The sequence below is a fragment of the Gobius niger genome (assembly GCF_951799975.1).
Source record: "Gobius niger genome assembly, chromosome: 16".
NCBI lineage: Eukaryota > Metazoa > Chordata > Actinopteri > Gobiiformes > Gobiidae > Gobius > Gobius niger.
The window spans coordinates 9,056,286-9,075,640 of record NC_136867.1 but is presented as its reverse complement, the minus strand read 5'-3'; the positions used below and the strand labels follow the sequence as shown (position 1 = coordinate 9,075,640).

At 43.3% G+C, this 19,355-nt stretch overlaps 1 protein-coding gene across 2 annotated transcripts in view; it reads right to left on the bottom strand.

Moving 5' to 3' along the window:
* LOC306975654 (latent-transforming growth factor beta-binding protein 2-like) overlaps positions 1 to 19,355 on the bottom strand; it is a 72,459-nt gene that overhangs the window by 39,822 nt on the left and 13,282 nt on the right. For both annotated transcript variants that reach the window (XM_079573277.1, XM_079573278.1), the window contains exons 3-5: positions 17,107 to 17,374; positions 2,531 to 2,736; positions 1,525 to 1,704 (exon numbers count right to left, since the gene is read on the bottom strand). In XM_079573277.1, the coding sequence (XP_079429403.1) occupies positions 1,525 to 1,704; positions 2,531 to 2,736; positions 17,107 to 17,374 (654 nt within the window). The remainder of the gene's footprint in view (positions 1 to 1,524; positions 1,705 to 2,530; positions 2,737 to 17,106; positions 17,375 to 19,355) is intronic.

Below are 19,355 nucleotides of genomic sequence, written 5' to 3'. Positions count from 1 at the left end.
ACGGACATCAACTTTCTGCTTCCAGACACTGAGAAGTATTGCACTTGACACACTAACAAGGCGCAAACAGGGAAATGCACGTCGACTTAGCTCAGCATGAAGAGACTGAGATGCCAAAAAATGTGTACAATGTAACTCGCTTTCAAAACCTAAATAATCATATTCATATTGGCGACAAGTGTCAGTAAACTGTGTGGAAATGGGATGTGGTTGGGAGATGACATTAAGCTCTTTTTGATTAGCGTTTCCAGTTTTATTAACGGCTATTCACTGAATTCCCCTAAATGTGGGCCACAGATTTCCCCCAGCCGGTCAGACCCGTCCCACATCAGCATGGGACACAAACTATTTTTAGCCCTCCTTGCCATAGCGCACTGTCCGCCGGTCTGTCTATCTGTTAAACAAGCACACTTCTCACTCCATAAAGAAGCTTGTCTCATTCCCCATGTCAGGCTTTTAGGTTCCTCACTGGGGGCGTTTTCCAGGGAGCTTGTTATAATTATCAGGGCCAGATTTTACTGCGCTGTGTACGGGAACATTACAACAGCATGAGATAACTGTTTGTTATGCTGTCCACTTGACATTCCGCGACGAGCACGCAGCACCCCAAGCAACAGCAGAACGCAAGGCTAAATGGAAGGCAATCTTGTTTTAATGCTACCACATAATGAAAGGGTATTTAGAGGGAATAAAACGTACGATAAACAGGCTGTGAGAAGAGGTGTTAGGAAGGTTGTTGTGTGGAGGGTCTCTGTGTAAAGAACTCGTACATACCCACATCAGACTGACATCCATGGAAATCAACAGGTTTATACAATGTAAAGCTTAACAAATAGTCTGGAGTTCAGTGCATTCGCTTGTTAATGTGTGGCTTCACCTCAACAGTAATTAGCCTCAGCCTGAGCCTTCAGACTGATGAGAAAGTGGGAACCGGGCAGGGGTCGAGGCTCTGGCTGCCCCTGCCCTCCCCATGGACACTCCTGTGTGAATTGGTGGCAAAGCCCCCTGGATAAATGGCAGGTTTAATGTAATCCCTGTAAAATCCTGTTCATGCTGCTACTCTTTCTCTTGTTGTGCTCTGCCTGTGTGTTCGCCGGCTGCCGCTCTCCCAGCAGCGTGTTCAATAGTTCAAGCAGCCACAAAGAGCTGTGCTAATGTGGGGAGCGTGGGACCACCAGCTCCACGTGTGAGAGCAGATTAGCCCCGTTTTACAGGGCACCTCTTTAAGCAGCTCCAGCAGTGACTGCCCTGTTTTCCTCTGGTCTAACTCTTCATTATTGACTTTTTTTACAGCAGTTAAACATTTTTTCCTGCTTCCACTCTTTATTTACAGTGGGCAGAATATTGCTGCTGGAAAGGAAAATAGTTCAGTCAGAACTCACTCCATAAAAAGATAGGCGAAAGCAGCCAGCGCAGAGAGGTGAAAGTGTGTGAGAATGTGGGAATGGGCTGGTTGGTGACAGTAAGGAGACAGACGAAGAGATGAGAGGACAGACTGCATAGGCCTGTGTGTTTGGCACTTACAGAGTCTGAAGCCCTGGTTCTTGGGCGGCTGCGGCTGCTGTTGTGGATTCTCACTGTAAACAGTGGTGATGTCTCCTCTCTCACAGCTGTTGTAGCAGCGTCCACTGCTGCAGACCCGGCGGCAAAGCATAGGAGTGAAGATGATCTTAATGCGGTCCAGGTTGGAGGTGAGGTTGGCTCCTGGGAAACACACACACACCTGGGTAAAGAGCAGCAGCAGCACAGATGAGCCTGAAGCGACCTGCATCCTTCCTCCTCGGCGCACAGTGACAAACTCCTGGTGGAGGCGAAGGGAGGTTTATAAGAGTGCGAGGGTGTGTGCTGACGGCCGGCCAGTGGCATGCTCGCACTGGAACAAGCCATGTGCCACAGGCCAGCACAGAGAGAGGATACTGTCCGGCATCCGGCTGGACTCCAGCACTTTATCTGTGGTAAAAGGTGTTCTGGAAGTGCGTCTGATCCACAGACAAAGAAAAGTGAGTGCAAATGAACGTTGTGTAATGGTGGGAAGCTGTTCAACAGCCGTTGCCCTGGTACACAGCTCAAACATACGAGCAGCACACAGCTGTGAGCGCTAGACAGTACTTCAGAAGAACGAAATAGAGGGATGAGACAAGATCATATTTTATGTTTTGTTGTGGTGGTAATGATGCTTTTTTTTTTTAGACACATGCCGAGCCCATTCTCTTGCGCTGTTTATGAAGCCACACATGTTGAGCATACAGCTCAGTCTGAACACGAGGAGGGGGGACAGTGAGAAAGAAGTGCAAATTGGGACACTGCCAGCTTTTTCTTCTTCATGGCTAATGTTCCATTCAGTGATGACAACACAGGATGTCTATGTATGTACTTTGGCCGCAGAATATTGTGCCAGACCTGGTTATGTTTGTTTTGACGTGGCTAAGGAGAATGGAAATGTTAAGTATCCGTGTAAAGTGAGTGACGAATCCAAATGAAGATACCGGTAATAGTCATCGTCAGCAGAGGCTTAGGTTTAAGTACTTACCCGCTGGAAACACAGCGTTGGTGTGCTGTCCATTGCTGGGAGGCCTGTACACTCGGCTGTGCCCATTCCAGTTGTTAGAGTAGCTGTTGGTGTTGGGAAGGGCGTTGGAGGTGATGGGCCCTGACGATGATGGGTAGCGCTTCACTGTGCGTGAAGTCCCCGTGTGCTGAGGGGACGAGTCAGGAGGCCCTCTTCTCACCTGGATCCTGTCAGTGGAACAACATGGAGATACAGATATGATCTCAGAGAGGGAATAAACGCTTACATATAGACACGGTGCACTCTTCGTTAGCGCAATAGTGTGAAATCCATTTTGCATGGCTTTTGTGTGCAACAGAGAGAATCAGCCTCACTTGATTAGGTCATGGCATTCCTTAATTCATTGTGGGGAAAAATAATTACGCTTTTATAAATCAAGTGGTGCACTGCATGGACCATGTGACTGTGACTGAACCTGAATTTGGCACATTTGAGTTCATATATTTAAGTACAGTTTAGTGCAGTCTCGGTGGTGAAGATATGCAGGAGCTCTAATTAAACGCATTCAACACCTTCTATGCCTACTTCCAAACCTTTCTGTCACTCATTATATCTGCGTTGCTGCACCGGGAACTGACTGTTCTGTCTGCTTGTAGTCAAAGCAGGGAGGGAAGTGTTGCGAACGTCTGGAGGAAGTATTAATGCCGGGGTCGGAGAACAAAGCAGGGGGAGGACGATGCTGGGGGGCTGGGAAGGGGGGGGGGGCACCTGTTGAGCATTTGATTTGGGTCAGTTACTGCGGCTGTGTTGCTCCACCTGGACCAGACCTCATGTGAGTGACCGGGGCAGCTTCGTAGCACGGAGAACTGATGAGACGAGGAAGGCTTTCGAGAGGAGAGGAGATATTGCCCCACGCAAAACATCTGGAGCCCACTGATCTGGCCCGACAGACAGCCGGCAGAGCAAGACGAAGCACGGCACACACATCAGAGGAATCGCCTTCAGAGAGTGCACCTGTGGCCCTCTGAGGTAATTGCGAGCGTAATCAAACCCTGAATGGGGATATAAACCATACCTTACTCACTGTGTATTACAAGAGCTTTGGAGCCACACACCATGTATTTACATACGGCACAAAATAAAGCCGGTCGGATAAACACGCTACACTCCGGCAGGTCTATGCACGTCTCTTTAATTCAGCGAAAGCCACAATCCTACTGCCAACGGGAACAGGACAGAAAATGAGAAGGCGAGACAAATGTTCAACACTGGGCGCTCAGACGTCATCTCAGCACAACACAACAGGCTGCACCTCCACCTGACAGCTGCGGCCACACATCCACAGGGCGGATCTCTGTTAGGAACGCGCTCCTGTCAGTCAACATCTCTCCAAAAGGTCAAGTGGGAACATAGCTACATTGTCCAGCCACTATTGGGTGTTTCCGTTTGTTGCTATGACACCTGGCCTGAAAGCATCCTGCCTTGCTTCCTGCACCGCGGCCAGATGTTGATCCACGGGTCTGCGTGGCGCGCACAGGTTTTTAAGTGACTTCCTCCCAGCATGAGCTCAACGCTGCCCTCTCCACTGCAGATCAAGGGGCAGAACGCCACGCTCTGTGCGTTTGATGTCATCATTAGGAACTTCAAGGCCACGCTGATGCACGAAGGAAGGATTCCCCGCTCTGTTCGACATGACCCGGGAGCAATTTAGAGATCTCTGCCAATTTTCATGGAGCATATTTGGACAGACAGACGGGGAACTTTGTGGTGATGAAGAATGGCCATGCAGCTTTAATTAAACTGTTGATGATGCAGATAATGCAGCTGCTGAATGAGCTGAAATTGATACAATAAGTCTCTGTAATGGAACAGCAGAACAAAAACTATCTGTATTCGGTATGAAAATCCTTTTGAAATCAATAACCAATTTGCAGTTGGGGAAAAAAACTCTTTCTCGTTGTTTTATTCAACGTAATAATTAATAATCATAATATTAATATTAATATTAATATTAATATTAATATTAATATTAATATTAATATTAATATTAATATTAATATTAATATTAATAATATGCGTTACACTTGTATTGCACTTTGAAAGCCTGTATTACCAAGTTTCTCAAAGCGCTACGCTGTAGTCATTATTCATTCATGCCATACTCAGTGGTGGTAAGCTACTATTGTAGCCACAGCTGCCCTGGGGTAGACTGACGGAAGCAAGGTAACCAGTTTGTGCTGTCGGCCCCTCCGACCACCACCAGCCACTCACTCACACAGTAGTACAGTCACCCAGGCTTCCTGGTGTTCCCAAACGGTCTCCCATCCAAGTACCAGCCAGGCCATTCCCTGCTTAGCTTTCGAGGTCTGACGGGATTGGGCAGAGCAAAGGCGGTATTAAAGCAGGGTTCCTAAACATGGGGGTTATGACTCACTTGAGAGCCTCGAGGTACAGCAGAGGTGTCAAGAAAGAATTTGGTTTACTTTACATATTGGTTCAATTTCCATGTAAACTTATTAATACCTATATGTTATACTCACAAACAAGTCACAAACAAGCCTACCTCAGACACACTCTACTAAAATCAAAAGTAAAAGAGCCATTTCTTAAATCCCTTGAGCAGAATAAATGTGGCTGCATATGATTAAAAAGCACCATTTCAACAGCGAATTGTAACGTCATGTACGGGACACTTGCATGTGGTCAGCTGATTCCATGCTAAAGCCTGCTTGACTGAACTCCATGATGAGATCTGACTGTGTTCATCTTTTTGTGATTACAATGAAAAATGCCTGTGTCACTTCATGTACACATTGTATACAGAGTGAAACTGGGCAGTGAAATCAGGCTTTGTCAGTGCACTGTCTGTTACATAAGGAGGAGGACTGTGTTTAGCACAAGACATCTTTTTCATGGTCCAAACATATGCTGGATAATTATATTCAAAGGGGAACCATCTTCTCTTATGCATCGACAAATCTCAGTCCAAACACTTGATCAAAGCCTGTCTTTATGTCTGATAGCAAAATAGGGCTCCGACTCCGACATAAAGCCACTGGCACTGTCCACTAAACCTATTTATCATTCATTTCATATGGACTGAGAGCAATTAGAGATAAGCTCCACCAAATGTGAGGAAATGACATATCACGCAAATAGCCAAGAATCTGCAACACTTCCAAATGTGTTGCAAAAGTATGACTTGGCACTGGCCGCGTACAGTATCATTATCACTGTATTGCAACATAAAAATATTAATTGTTGAAATGTCAGACACAGAGAGAAGGGCTCACCCAAGGAGTGGAAGATGAGGCTGTTTGGATGCAACAGCCATGAAGCACATGATCTGAATGAAGTGTATCATAACTTTTCTTGTTGCATATGGCGCCTCAATGGGATCAACACTTTCTTAAGCAACACACATTTAGGGAGGTTTTCTTGGGTCCTTGTAACTCACGCCACATGTTCACGTGTTAGATACTGTATATATGAATGCTTTAACCAAAACAATTCATCAAGAGCAGCAATGCTCAAAGGGCAGCTCAGAGCAGAGTATTTGTTCTTGAAGTACCAAAAAATAGTTCCAGTAAATCCCTATTATATCCAATTACTAAATATTTCAACATAAACAGCAGCAGCTACTTTAAGTTGGTATGAGGAATAGGCTTCGATGTAAATAGGTCTCATCGATGTAATAAAGGAACTAGATGGCATTAAAAAAAAGTATTATTATTATTATTATTATTACTACTATTATTATGTTAAAATTATGTATTTTCCATCTCCTACTAGCTCCAGCAATGTCCTAATGTGTAGAATGAGCCCAGACCTATTAAAGGGACTATACGGAGTTTAAAAATGTTAAAATCAAGTATTTTTCTCCCCCTACATGTTCCAACAATGTCCTCATGTGTAGAATGAGCTCAGACCTGTTCACCACAACTGCCTGTAAAATCCTGCACTGTCACTCAAAAAGGTGTTAATTCGGGTCCAAAGTGCCGTCATGGACGAGCTTAATATAGAAGCTGCAGTTACACGCATGACCTGAGGTGGCAGTAGTGAGTATAAAATGTCTAACTTGCATCTAGCCCCTTTAAGAGTACTCACATATCACTGACACCAGCGAGGCCTGAGCCACGTCTCAGAAGACTTGCCGTTGTTTTATTTGGTTTGAAGTTTTGGCTTATACCCAGAGTAAAAGTACTGAACTTCCTACTGCTTACACACCATGATTCTCTATTCTCCACTATTAAACAGGAGCTTCTTCCATCGGATTTATCGGATAACCCTGTCCCTAAACATTCAAATGTGTTTCAATGCACTGACTCAGATCTGCGGAGACTGTTTACATCCTCATCCCACTCCAGAGAGCCCCTCGCTGTAATCTATAGGCCATAGCTGACTCATTTATTAATAGTTTGGTCCCCCTGGTGCAATATCACCTTCAGTCACTGCAAATTTCCATGTGAGAAGAAGTAGCATATTTGTCAGAAAGCAATAATGTATTTCAGATGGAGGCGGCGTTTATGGACAAAGTGTGCCAAATCAGTTGGAACGACTTTAGAAAATGTCACCATAAATGTCTTTTTTTTTTTTTATTGGCAAAGCCCTTTTTTCTCATTTTGATTTGTTAGAGAATACCAGAGGCTACATCTAATGACTGGGGCTGTTGGCGTGAGGCAGCCAATGCAGAAAATAGACTGATATGAAAGGCTTGGGTTGGAAGTTGGATGGAGCCACATGGCATTGAGCTGAAAGTCTAAACAACTGAAGGGAAGAATTTGGCAGGAAACTCCACGTTTGGGCCACATCAATCCTAGATTTGTCACTTGCCTGTTACGCTTCTATACAAGTTGGACCGAGCACCGTCTTTTTAAAGAAACAAACCTGGAACCACACATTCACAACCAATCAACAACATGCTTATTTTATCCCTCTGAAGAAAATGGACACATTCTTTTTTATTTAAACAAAATGTTTAATGGTTCCATTTACCTCTTTCCAAAAAGGCGCCTTCGCCAAAAACCCGGGTTACATAAGCGCTGCGCATAATTAGGGCAATTTGAAGGCTACTTGGTAAATAGGAAGCTAAATGATGGTTATCAAAGCACAAGTGTAAATAAACGTTTGCCCAAATCCATCTAATTCACAGGGAGAGCGGAGGATTATTGTTCATTTTGAAGCCATCATCACTCTAACTAATGTGAACAGCCAAAACATGCAAAAAAATGTGCAAACAGCAGCTGAAACAATGAAAACTTTTGTACTTCTCAATCACCGCAAACAAGCTCTGGCAACAAAGGACGCCAAGATTTATGGCCATATTTGGGACATTTACTCTGGAAGATGGAGCACTGAGCTCGACGTGAGGGGTACAAACAGTTTGTGGAGGCAACAAAGCAAAGCGCCTTGGACAAGAGCCAACACTCCAGCTTTTAAGTCCTTTAAAGCTTTCCCAACATGTGGCAGAGTTTGATCCTGACCAAGGGGGTCTGCGCATGAGAATAAACCATAGAAAATATACTGCTAAAAGGTAACAAAACCAACTAGCACAATTTAATAACAAAAACATGTGAAATGTGTTAATGATGAGGGCAACCGTAACAGTAGAACCTAGTTGGCAAACTAAATACTCCACATACCTCTACAATACACAACTCTGGATACGTTCTGTTAAGCCATTAAAGCCTATTGCATAACTCTTAACACAGTGCTTCATAAGACCTGACAGCATGAGTTAACATAAGCTTTGCGCTAAAATAATTGTAGGCAAGGCAACTTTATTTATACCATGCATTTTGTACACAAGGCAACTCTATAATGATCTATAATGATCTATAGGCAATGCGCCTATAGATCATTATAGATCATTGCAATATACTAGAACAAGGGCATTCATGCTATTGGCCATTTCCAGCATTTTCGTGCTGGTCCTAAGGCTTTCTGCTGAAGCCTGAGGAAAACTACTTCATATGGTACTATTACTGTAGTAGTAGTAGTAACACTGGGCTCACTACAACAAACCATGTGTGATACAAGTTATAGCTCACACATTAATATAGCTTTTACATTGATTTGGCTTAAGAGGGTCAAAAGGAATTGACTCAAACGGGGCTTTCCGTGTTATGGCATAAATATTTAGCGCAGTTCTCAAACTAGTCACAAACTAAACAGAGCGAGGGAGCAGTTATCTTGACCCGTCACCTCTAAAATGGCTCTTGTTTATGTATGTCTTTACTTTACATGTGCTTAATACGATGTTTTGTGGCTGTAAACGCTCCAACAGCTGCTGGTGAATATTTCCCAGGCCGCACTTTCAGACGGATGAAGGGGAGCGCAGACGGTTAACGCTGGTCCCTGGAGGAGATATTCAAGAACATTAGCAAAGACACACACACTTGACTCTTGTTCTTGTTTGGCCAGTCAAAGCCCAGCAGTGTTATGAATCTTCCAGACATTACGCCTGATGATGCTCGCTTAAGAAAACACTTCAGATTAGCCTCGATGCTATCGAGGTGATTGGCGCTGATACCTATTGCCAAGTATGATTTCCACAGTTCAAAATTTGTTTTGGCCAAAAACTGGATTTATTACTGATTATTGATAAGAGATTGATTATTAATTGGGTATCTTGTGTCCGATTTGTTTTAAAGGGGTTGATATGAAAAGTGTACAGCTTTTCCACAGTGAAGTTGATTTTTGTTTGTACTGTATGTGATTTTGGAATATAAATGGGATGGTTCAGAGCCAAAGCTGGATGATTGACAGCAACAGGTGATAAGGATAGGAAAGTAAGACATCGCCCTATATTATATATATATATATAGTAATAACTGTTTAGTTATGAGAAACTGTAAATGATGTGAATTGCCTCACATAATACATTGATGTATAGTTTTATAATTGTCCATTTTTCCTTCAGAGTTTGCTTATGCTTCTTATGCTTTTCAGATAAATATCTTTTTTAGGGCCGGGACTTTTTTGATGAATTACGATTAATGAATTACACAAGGTTTAGTGCAATTGAAAATATTAATCGAAATTAATCGCACTTAACTTTCAACACTTCAGTTTCTTTTTTTTCCTGCATACGTTGCCTAGGCACAAACAACACGTAAAGCCAAAAACAATTTGACTGTCAAAGTTGTTTATTCACACAGTTAAGTGCCATAAACCTATTTAAAAAGATCATTCTCCAAAAAGTACAAAGAATATAATACAAAGAAGCATCTAAAATATACCTCTAAAAAATAAATACAATCCCTAAATAAATGATGCTTAAATGCGATTAATTAATTACAAAGGCTAAATTAACAAAATGATTAGTGGTGGGACTCGATTTAAAAATTTTAATCGAGTCCCACCACTAATCTTTTTGCTTTTTCACATAAGTAAAAGCTTAAGTTGTGTTAAGTCTCACAGTCGAGACCCCTGCTCCCTCCCCACCCCCTCAGTGAAGTCAGGCCTGTTCAGCTCAAACCACATTGTGGTCAGATATATGACGTCTCACACAACATGCATCACACTTGTTCATTTATCACTCTCCACCGAGCTCTCCACGTGCTACTCCCAATCAGTCTAGGAGGCTTGATCCTTCACAAATCAGTCCTGTATCAAATGTTCTGCTGCTGTTGTGCTCCTCATAGCAACAAATACAGGAACCGAATTGTGGTAAAGTGGTCAAAGTTTGATTGGAAAACTAAAATAGCTTGACACAAACCTTTGTCCCTTTAACAGCAGACCTTAAATTACAGCTTTTAGCAAGCGTTTAATCTCAGTAGTAACTGTAGCAATCGCCACAGTATTGGCTGTTCTCACGCTTTGTTTTGCCAGCTAATTTTGAACTTTTCTTTTTACAGGAGCAAAAGCAAAGCCAACTCTAAGGATAGCTAAGGACTGAAGCGGCAATTGTGATGGAAGAATACCAATATAGAGCTGGAAATGCATGTGCATTTTACTGGAGAAGTTTCACCTATAGATTGGATATTGAACTCATAATGAATACGTTTACTAACTACAAACAATTGATTAAGCCAGCACAACCTCGAGAGAAGCAGTCAGAACACATGAACACAGTAACTACAAAATCTACAGCACCCAACATTTCATATTCAGAAAATGGTAACCCAGCGATGGCCTTGCTTTCAATCAAGGAAATGAGCAATACCTTTCTTTAAAGAAATACATGACGCACAGAAAACTTTTTCTCCCTGAAACAAGGACAAGTTTGGCTAATGCACTTTGTACATGGTCATAGGGCCAAACATGAGAGAGCAATTAAGGGCAGGTCTTTGATAGCATCTCTCATTATGAGCGGGATAATTGTGGGTCCTGGCAGTGCGTTTCCCCTTGTGAAAACCTGGGTGTGTGAAGGCTTTGTAGCAATGGCGGCTGCATTAAATCAGTCTCTATCTGTGTGTCTGTATGGCCTTACAGGAATTCTCTGGTAGCAGTGAATTAATCAGAACGCTTTTGTATCCCTTTTCAGGGAAAGGCTAATATTAGAGCTACAACTGCACATGAAAACCAACCAAGGAGCAAAGGTTCTGAATATATTTATTCAGCAAAAGGCTGTTTAATGGATCAGTCTAAATGTTACTCAGACAAATGAAGAGATGAAATTCCACTCACATTCATTTGTAGAACTTCCTCTGTTGCCTGCATGGAAACAGATTAAGTGGAATTAAGAACTTTGGTTTTGAGACTCAATTATAACAACCAACTACCTTCATCATGTTATGAAGAAAATGAAAAAACAATCATTTTGCTCGCTGGGGGACGCTCGCTACTGCCAACCTGTCTGTCTGTTTCTCTCAAAAGTCGACTTACAATTTCACCGATCACCTCACGTCTGAACGGAAACAAAGCTGCGCGGCTGCTGTGGTTCAAGAGCCCGGACCAAAACGCCTGGAGACGTGGAGAAATGAGAAGTGCATTTTCTGTCCTTCAGACGGGTCAGCAGCAAGAGCTGTTAGGAAGTGCTGAGTGAGTGGCCGGAGCTGGTCAGAGTCAGACTGTTCTGACAAAGTGTCTGAGGAGATTTGAGGGGAGCTTTAGACTTTAGAAAACAGAAGCACTTACTTACTAACCTTTTTTTTTTTTTTTTTTTTATTGCAGGAGATGCCAACTAAAGATCATGAATTAAACAAACTGGCACTTTCTTTGAGGAGCTGCGAACCTGACCAGAATTTTGAGATGGACGGTGGAATATTTAGTAGTTAGAAAGCATGCATTTAATTTTCTCATGAATTTTATTGTATGAGAGATGAGATAATACAAAGAGTCACTCGAAGGACAAAAAAAAGTACTAGCATACGTTGAAAACCCCAGCCCTACAAAAGGCAGCCATTAGGAGAGATTTAACTTGGTCGGCCTCCACATTTGAAAGAGGAAGCCACAGATCCTGACGTGAATGGTTTTTGGTCCAACGCAGAGCTAATTCATGCTTTCAGCGCCCTACCTCATATCTGTAAGATGGAGCTGACTGATGCTGTCTCCATCTGCCGGCGTTCCAGACAGGACACCCCAGTGCATTGTGGGATTGGCTCCTCTCACAACCGCTGTTCAGAGCTCGTCCCTCCAACAGCTGCATTCGCCATGGGACGTCTGATGAGGAGGATTTGGCTGGCTTCACTTGGCCCACTGGCATACTGTATTTTAGCGTCGGAAAGCCCATGATGAGGAGTGAGCTCTCTGTGGTCCATTGTTCCCTTTGGCCTGGAGAACCAAGCCAGATACACTCAGAACTCATTTGGCGATGAATTTTGATTTGAAAAAAAAAAAAAAAGACATTTCTTCCTGAATATCAAGTGCTAAGTGTTCCATTTTGTTTTTGTCGTTGTACTTCCAAACAAATTAGCATTATTATGTAGGGCTAGCTAAAAATTGGCCAGGAAACACGAGGGTCACCTGAGGACAAGAGTGGACTATATCTTCATCTGCTCTTTGTCAGGTGATTGTAAACCCTTACTGCTCTTATTCATACTTGCTCCACTGACACTCGTCAGTTCATGTCATTGCATTGACAAATGGGAAACCAATCAGAGTTTTATAAGGTATTTGTTTTGGTGATGTGGCTAGTTCAAAACCTCTCAGTTCTAATTTAACAGGGCTCCTCCAGGCGTCCACTGTTAGCATCCAGACACGTCGTCCTCCCGCAGTGGACCACCGGGCTGGGGCAGCTTTCCCAGGCTTGTATGGATTTATAATTTTACCCTAAGAACACATATCCGATCAAAGTCCACTGCATCAAGAGTATTATGCAGAGCTTCTGTGGGATGCTTTGAATTTATGGCCCTCACTGCTGACTTATGAGTGACTTGTTGAGTGGATATCCATTCTGCCTTTCTGTGTTTATGATCATATTTTATCCTGGCTCTGAACATGATATTGGAATGATGTTGAGCCACCGTTATATTACAAGGAACAAGATCCAAACACACAGCAGTCCTACAGGTGCGGAGGTCTCCAAAGGGTTTGTGACAGCCGCTCCTGTCCGCTCGTGCAGCTGGGAGTGAAAGGAACTTGTGATCCATGATTAACATGGAGAACTCCCTATGACCACAGTTTCCTCTGAAAAACGGCTGTGTGGCCGTGCGTAAAGCCTTGAGTCAACAAGCCACAGAACCACTAGCATTAGTCACCAGCTGAATGGAGAGGCGATACAAGTAAAGTGTCTCACCCTCGGATCGCTTCATCTCTCTGGGTGTTTTTGTTTTCATGCAACACTGATCATATGTTCCGAGGCGGAAGATGTCACTTGAGTAGAGTGGGCCTAATAACGTTAGCCCATTTTCAGGGCTCCAGAATGAGATCAATTTGGGTGCATATGCACCTAGAAACTTGGGTTTGGGTGTGACTAGACATCTTACTTGTTGTCCTCATCAAATAAGTAGTATCAAGCTGCCGGATACAAAGCAAAGGACAGATAAATGTTTTCTTACCGTGATGAATGCCACAATGATTGAGATATTTTCAATGTTACTCTTTTTAATTTGTATCACTATTATCCTGTCTGGCTCTCCACAATTGGGTGGCAGAGCTTTCTCTTCAGTGGTGACCTGTCCAGGGTGCTCCCACATCCTGGTCTCTCCTGCTGTTTCCTGCATTTCTGTCCAAGCCCAGTGGGTGTGCTCAACCCTCTGACTGCGTTATCACTGGCACTTTTGGCTCATACACTCTCTCTGACCTCCTGTAAGCTCCAGGATCTCACAACGACAAGGAAGAACCTCAGAGCAGGAAATAGTGGGTCACACTCTACCGCAATGTCAGCAGAGGAAGTATGCTCACTTTATAAAATATATTAAAACGTGTATTCCCTTAATGGAGCCGCACAGGCAGCTCAAATGGACTGTATCCCGTCATTAGCGAAAGCAGTGGTTTTTGTAGAAGTTGAAATATTCTGGCTGGCTTAGGCTGCTCCATAAGCTGTTCGTGTAATATCAGTAAATCCTAAATCTATGAGAGACTAAATGAAAGTTCTTGAGATTTGCTAGGATTCAACATTGTTACACTGCTCCAGCCGACATGTCCTGAGTTTGCTCTGTAGTGAGCATCCAAGAAGCCTGATCTGGAAAATCTACAAAACTATCCTCCACTTATTTATGAAGTGCATTGCCGGTCTCTCTCTGACTGATGTCCTTTTCTTATTGCCGTTCATTCTATCTTCTGTCTTTATTGCAGTATATCTTGTTCTTGGCGCCGTTTGACAGGCTGGGTCAGTAGCCGGGTGCAGCTGACACAACAATCGGTCCGTTCCAAGGTAGACATATAGAGCTCCTCGCACCTTGGAGAAGTGGGAGACTGAGTGCTGTGTGTTTGGGATGGCCTTTGCTCCCTGGGTGTAGCACAGCCAGGACCAAAATGATGTAACGGAGCCTGGGCGCATGGACTCCTCGCGCTTTAATTGAAGTTTGGCACCAGATTTCCTCTTCTTCCTCTCAGTGACCTCACTTTGCATGGGCTTTCGGATGCTTTGGAAACCTCTGCCTGACACATGATACCAAGACTCACGTCCCGCACTGATCCGCAGGGAGCCCCGTTCCACCCCTAAAAGATTATTCTGGCCTGAGAGAGTGGAGAACATCAGCACGGGTTCCAGTTGTAATCACACATGAATACCTAATGCTTCCTATGTACTGTAAGTTGTGACATATTTACTTTGGCAGTAAAGTCAAAATGTCTTCCTTTTGAGTAATAAGCATTTCATGTATTCTCAGAAATAGCAACTTGGACAGCCAGCTCCAATCGCTCTCTAAGCGGAATCAAGGGGACCTAAACCCCATTCCATTTAAGTCTTTTTTACATTCATTTATCAGTCTAAACCAGACAAAAGATATCCCCCAAAATGCATATTTTATAACTACAAGTTCACAGCCACACTACTTCAGCAGGACTGGACCGGTGCTTCTCAGTCTTTTATTAGATTTTAGTTCGTTTTCATTAGATCCATTACATTTTATTTCTTTAATTCTTCCTTTGATTTGTTCATCCACCTGTCAATCACGGCCACCAAGTTGTAGAAATGTCTGAATGGCCTCTGCTCAGACACTCCCCTGGGTGTAAAACTGCTGACTTCTCTGATGTGGTGGAGCAGCAGGTCTGCTTGGTTGTCCTCCCAGTTGACAGAGTTAATGGCTCATTTTCGATTGCGATTACCTTAGACCTGTTTGAATAATCATACTTTCCACAGACTCTGTGGTGAACAAATCTGCCTAAAAAACACTGCCATGTCTATTATTTAAATTATATTGTGTTATTTATTGTTATTCAATTCAATTATTGCATGTCAGTCTTTAGCTCCAAGACAAACTCTCCGACCTTTATAAAAACAGACGCTCCTCTGCTGAATAATTCATATCTTCACATCATGTATTTAACATGCAGTATGTGATCACCAACCAGGAATTCATTGTCCAACGCTTAATCTTAATGATATTGGCTACTTTCCAAAGAAATGAATAGGACATGAAGTAGTGGCAGAGGTAGCGTAGCCACATCGTGCAACAAGACCTTGTGTCTGGGGAACTGGCAAACTGGCAGAAGGTCAGTGATAAAATTTAACTTCTTCATTTGTCCGTTGGCTCAAGAATGAAGGCTGTTATTCTCAAAAATGACCGAGAAATAGTGAAGCATGAAATACAACTGAACTTTAGTCATCTTTAGTAAAAACACACACAAAGAGTCATAATAGAGGCATGGATGACTCAAAATACTGTCTGCTTTTTACAGTCTTCAACCTGTGGCCATCTATTTTCCCTTGACCCACATCAGCGAGTCAGCTTACAAAAATGTCCTGTGAAGAACAAAGCAAGCATGTGCAACGCAACTGTGCAGCCTCGGAGCTCTTGTATTGATTAGCGGATTCACTCTGATTCTCAGATAATTGTTTTGGGAAGGCGGATGTATAAAACCTTTTATGAAGCATCTGCCAAAACATTTAGCAGGATATCACAGGGCTACCACAAACAGCCGGACAGGTCAGCCAGAAAACATCGCCAAGAGTGCAAAAATGACATAAGGCAGTGACAAATTAGCATGAGCTGCACCGTAAACGTCGTCTGTAATTATGAGTGCTTCAGTGTTGTGGTAGAGAGAAATTGTCCAGATGACAAACTGGCGGTGGATTGCACAATGACCTCAGTGCCCGACAAATTATGGCACTTGAAGCAAAAAAGCAAGGCCAAATTCAAAACGGAAAGACATTTGACAATGTGGTTATTCTGCAAATAATAATAAACAATGGGCACACACCTTACTTCTTCAAAATGTCGTGAATGGTTTGACAATAAGGTATTTTCCACAAGACTGGAATCAAAGAAACAATAGGAACTCCAGGCAAGAAACAATTAAGCTAGTCTGATTAACGATCTTGGAAGAATTAGCCCAGTGCATCGATGGAAGCCTTAGTCAGAGCAAAAACAAACTGGATACAGTTGCATTCATTCTACTAGATCAAAAGAGCCACTAATAGGACAAGGCTTTGGGGTGGATAATCTGCTCGCTCTATTTCCATAACAGCCTAATACGTGTCTGCTAAATCATGTTATATTTTCCTATACTTTACAGAATTACCCTATGAGGTTTTTGAGTGCGGCAACACATGACGCCAAATGTGCTGTTACTCTTAATTTGTTTTGCCTAAAGTGATTTAGAGATTTAAGCATCATCTGGTTTGATTTATTCGATTAAGATAAACACAGCAGTTCTGAACTGGAGAGCAATGAGCTTCTGTGTGTCCGGTGGAGTGGACAGAAGCTGCTACCCACAGACATCCGTCAGAAAGGACAGTTTGTGAGAACCAACTCTGTGAGTATGAGTTTAAGTTCGTTGATGAAACAAATTAGTTCCACCCAAAACGCAATTGAATGAGACCATTTCTGATGCTATTACATTTTGGACACAAAATGGCTGTCTAGAAACATTTTAGCTGTCTAGGCAGTCGCTAGTCTTTCCATTGGAAATGTTTGGTCATACATTTAGCCGTGTTCTAATACCTTTTCAGCTGAGCATCAACACAAATCTTCACCGGCTGATGGAGAGTGACCTAGGAGTTGTATCTACAATGGCACATGCTAGAGCTACAGTGGGTGACTTACGTGGAGTGGGAAGGCTGTCTGGTGGTGGTGGGCCGCGGGGTCTGGCCCCTGGGACTATCATTGGCTCTGTCGTGGGGCCGTCTCTGTGGTTGGTCCCTGTTGAAGGGGTTGGACCCGGGCTGCACTCGCCTCAGAGCCCCTCTGTCACGGATGTACACCTGCTCCGGGGCCACCTCCTCACAGCGAGACCCCTGGAAGCCCGAGCGACACACGCAGGTATGAGGCCGGCTGCAGGAGCCGCGGTTCTGGCAGGGGGGCTGGCAGTCGGCTGTAGAGAGAACACATGGAGATCAGGTTTACAGGTCACAGTGAAGCATGTGCCCTGTCCACAGGCAGCAGTAGCACAGATGGATTTCCTGGACTCAAGCACACAACACTTTTTTAAATTGATTCAACCAAGGGACCATTTGTTTCATGTCTTATGCCTTTTGTCCATTTCTTGCAGTAGAGTGCCTGGAGGAGCTGTCAGATTGAATTGCTATTGAGTCTTAAACAGAAGCGTTTTGTTGAAATGTAGATGATCACGCACATTAAACCCTTATCCAGTTACTTCCAGTTAAGTTCCTCATGAGCGTAGCCTCAAGCCGTTTGTAATCACCTACAAACACCTTTAGTCACTCCTCTAGAATGCACAAGCAACATGAGCAGCTCACAAATGTAATAAAGGAAAGAGTCATAAAAGTGAGCGCATGGGAAAAACTGTAAAACGAATGCCAACTGTAAATAGCTGACAGTATATTATAGTCAGACATGGAAACGCTGTGACTTTATAAAAAATAAACTCTGAGGGAGCTTACTGTATTTGCAAGATAGATGAGTGCATAATACTTATCATTAGACCACACGTTGCTGAGGTCAGGTTTTGGCCATAAAAAAAAAATCGGTGTGATTTGCTGTAAGCCTCTCCATCCTCCCATCACTGCTGGGATAGGGTTAGTACTTAGAGACCGGTGGCACACATTTAAAGCAAACAAGCCTTCAGTCTTATGACAGGCCTGTATGTGGTGTACAGCATGGAGGATTTATGACATAGTCCGTCCACCGTAAATCACACCGGCGTGCTCTGGTGGCTAAAGCAAACACTGGCCTTCAGTCAACAGCGGAGGAATGCTATTGACACAGATGCTGCGGACACTGACAGATCGAGAGCACCAGTGCCATTTACTGTAAAGGGGCCGGAGCGGCCTCAAATAGGCCCCTACCTGTAGCACACTTCCTGTTATTGGCTAAATGTCAGACCCCCGGGCAACTCTGTGTAGCTTTCTGACATAAGTGGACCGTGGACCCCACAGGTGGGTTTCTGTAGTGAAGTGGCCTTCCCATACCAGTAATAGAAGGAAACATGGCATCATGTTGCAGTGAGGCCAGTGGCTTTCAATTTATCGTTTTCAAATTGAGCTGTCTTCATTGTAAACCACAGCATTACATTAGCAGACTGTGGTATGAAATAACTAACAAATCCTGGATTTTATAACCCTGACAATATCCTTTTTACTGGTACCGCTTTAAGTAGAAACAGTGATTCATTCTATATAAATACTTTTTTGTGAAATATACACATTTTGAGGGGTGTGGTTGTAAATTTATAACATGGTTTGTAATTTGAATTGTCCACTTTTGGTTAAAGTGGGCATGAGCTCTGTCTGACTCAGATATAAATGCATCATGTTCAGGTTGGCCCAGTGCCAGTGCCATGACCCAGGTCTGCTCAAAGTCAGTGATGAAGTTGTGGTAAATCATGCATCAGTGACATGATGATTCTGCCGGGTTTGAGCCTTGTAATGCACTTACTTTAGTTCCTAATATAAAGCGTGTGAATGTTGTACAGTGAGTCTCAAGCTCTCTTTAAGGGCAACTTGGTCTTCCTCCTCACTCCCCCTCGGCTTCAGCACCAAATGGAACGGAGTCAATCATCATTCATCTGCTTTGAGCTTTGAGCACACGTGCTTTGTTCAAAACCATCATGTTGGCATTCTCAGCTTTGAGAGTTTCTTCATTTCTAATCATTTATTAGTTTCTTTTTTATTAGTCCATTTTTCTTAAGGTTCACACTTTAAGTGATTAGTTAAATCGGCGTGTCACTCACTCAAAGTATGACAAGAGCCAACACTGACCAACAGGAGGAGTGAGAGGGGCAAAGGGCCTGTGTTTGAACATACTGTGGAGCTGCATTAGAATCAGTCAGGGATTTTTATTGTCATATCCACCAGCCCTGCTTTATTCCATGTCTTTTCACCTCGTGGTAAAAG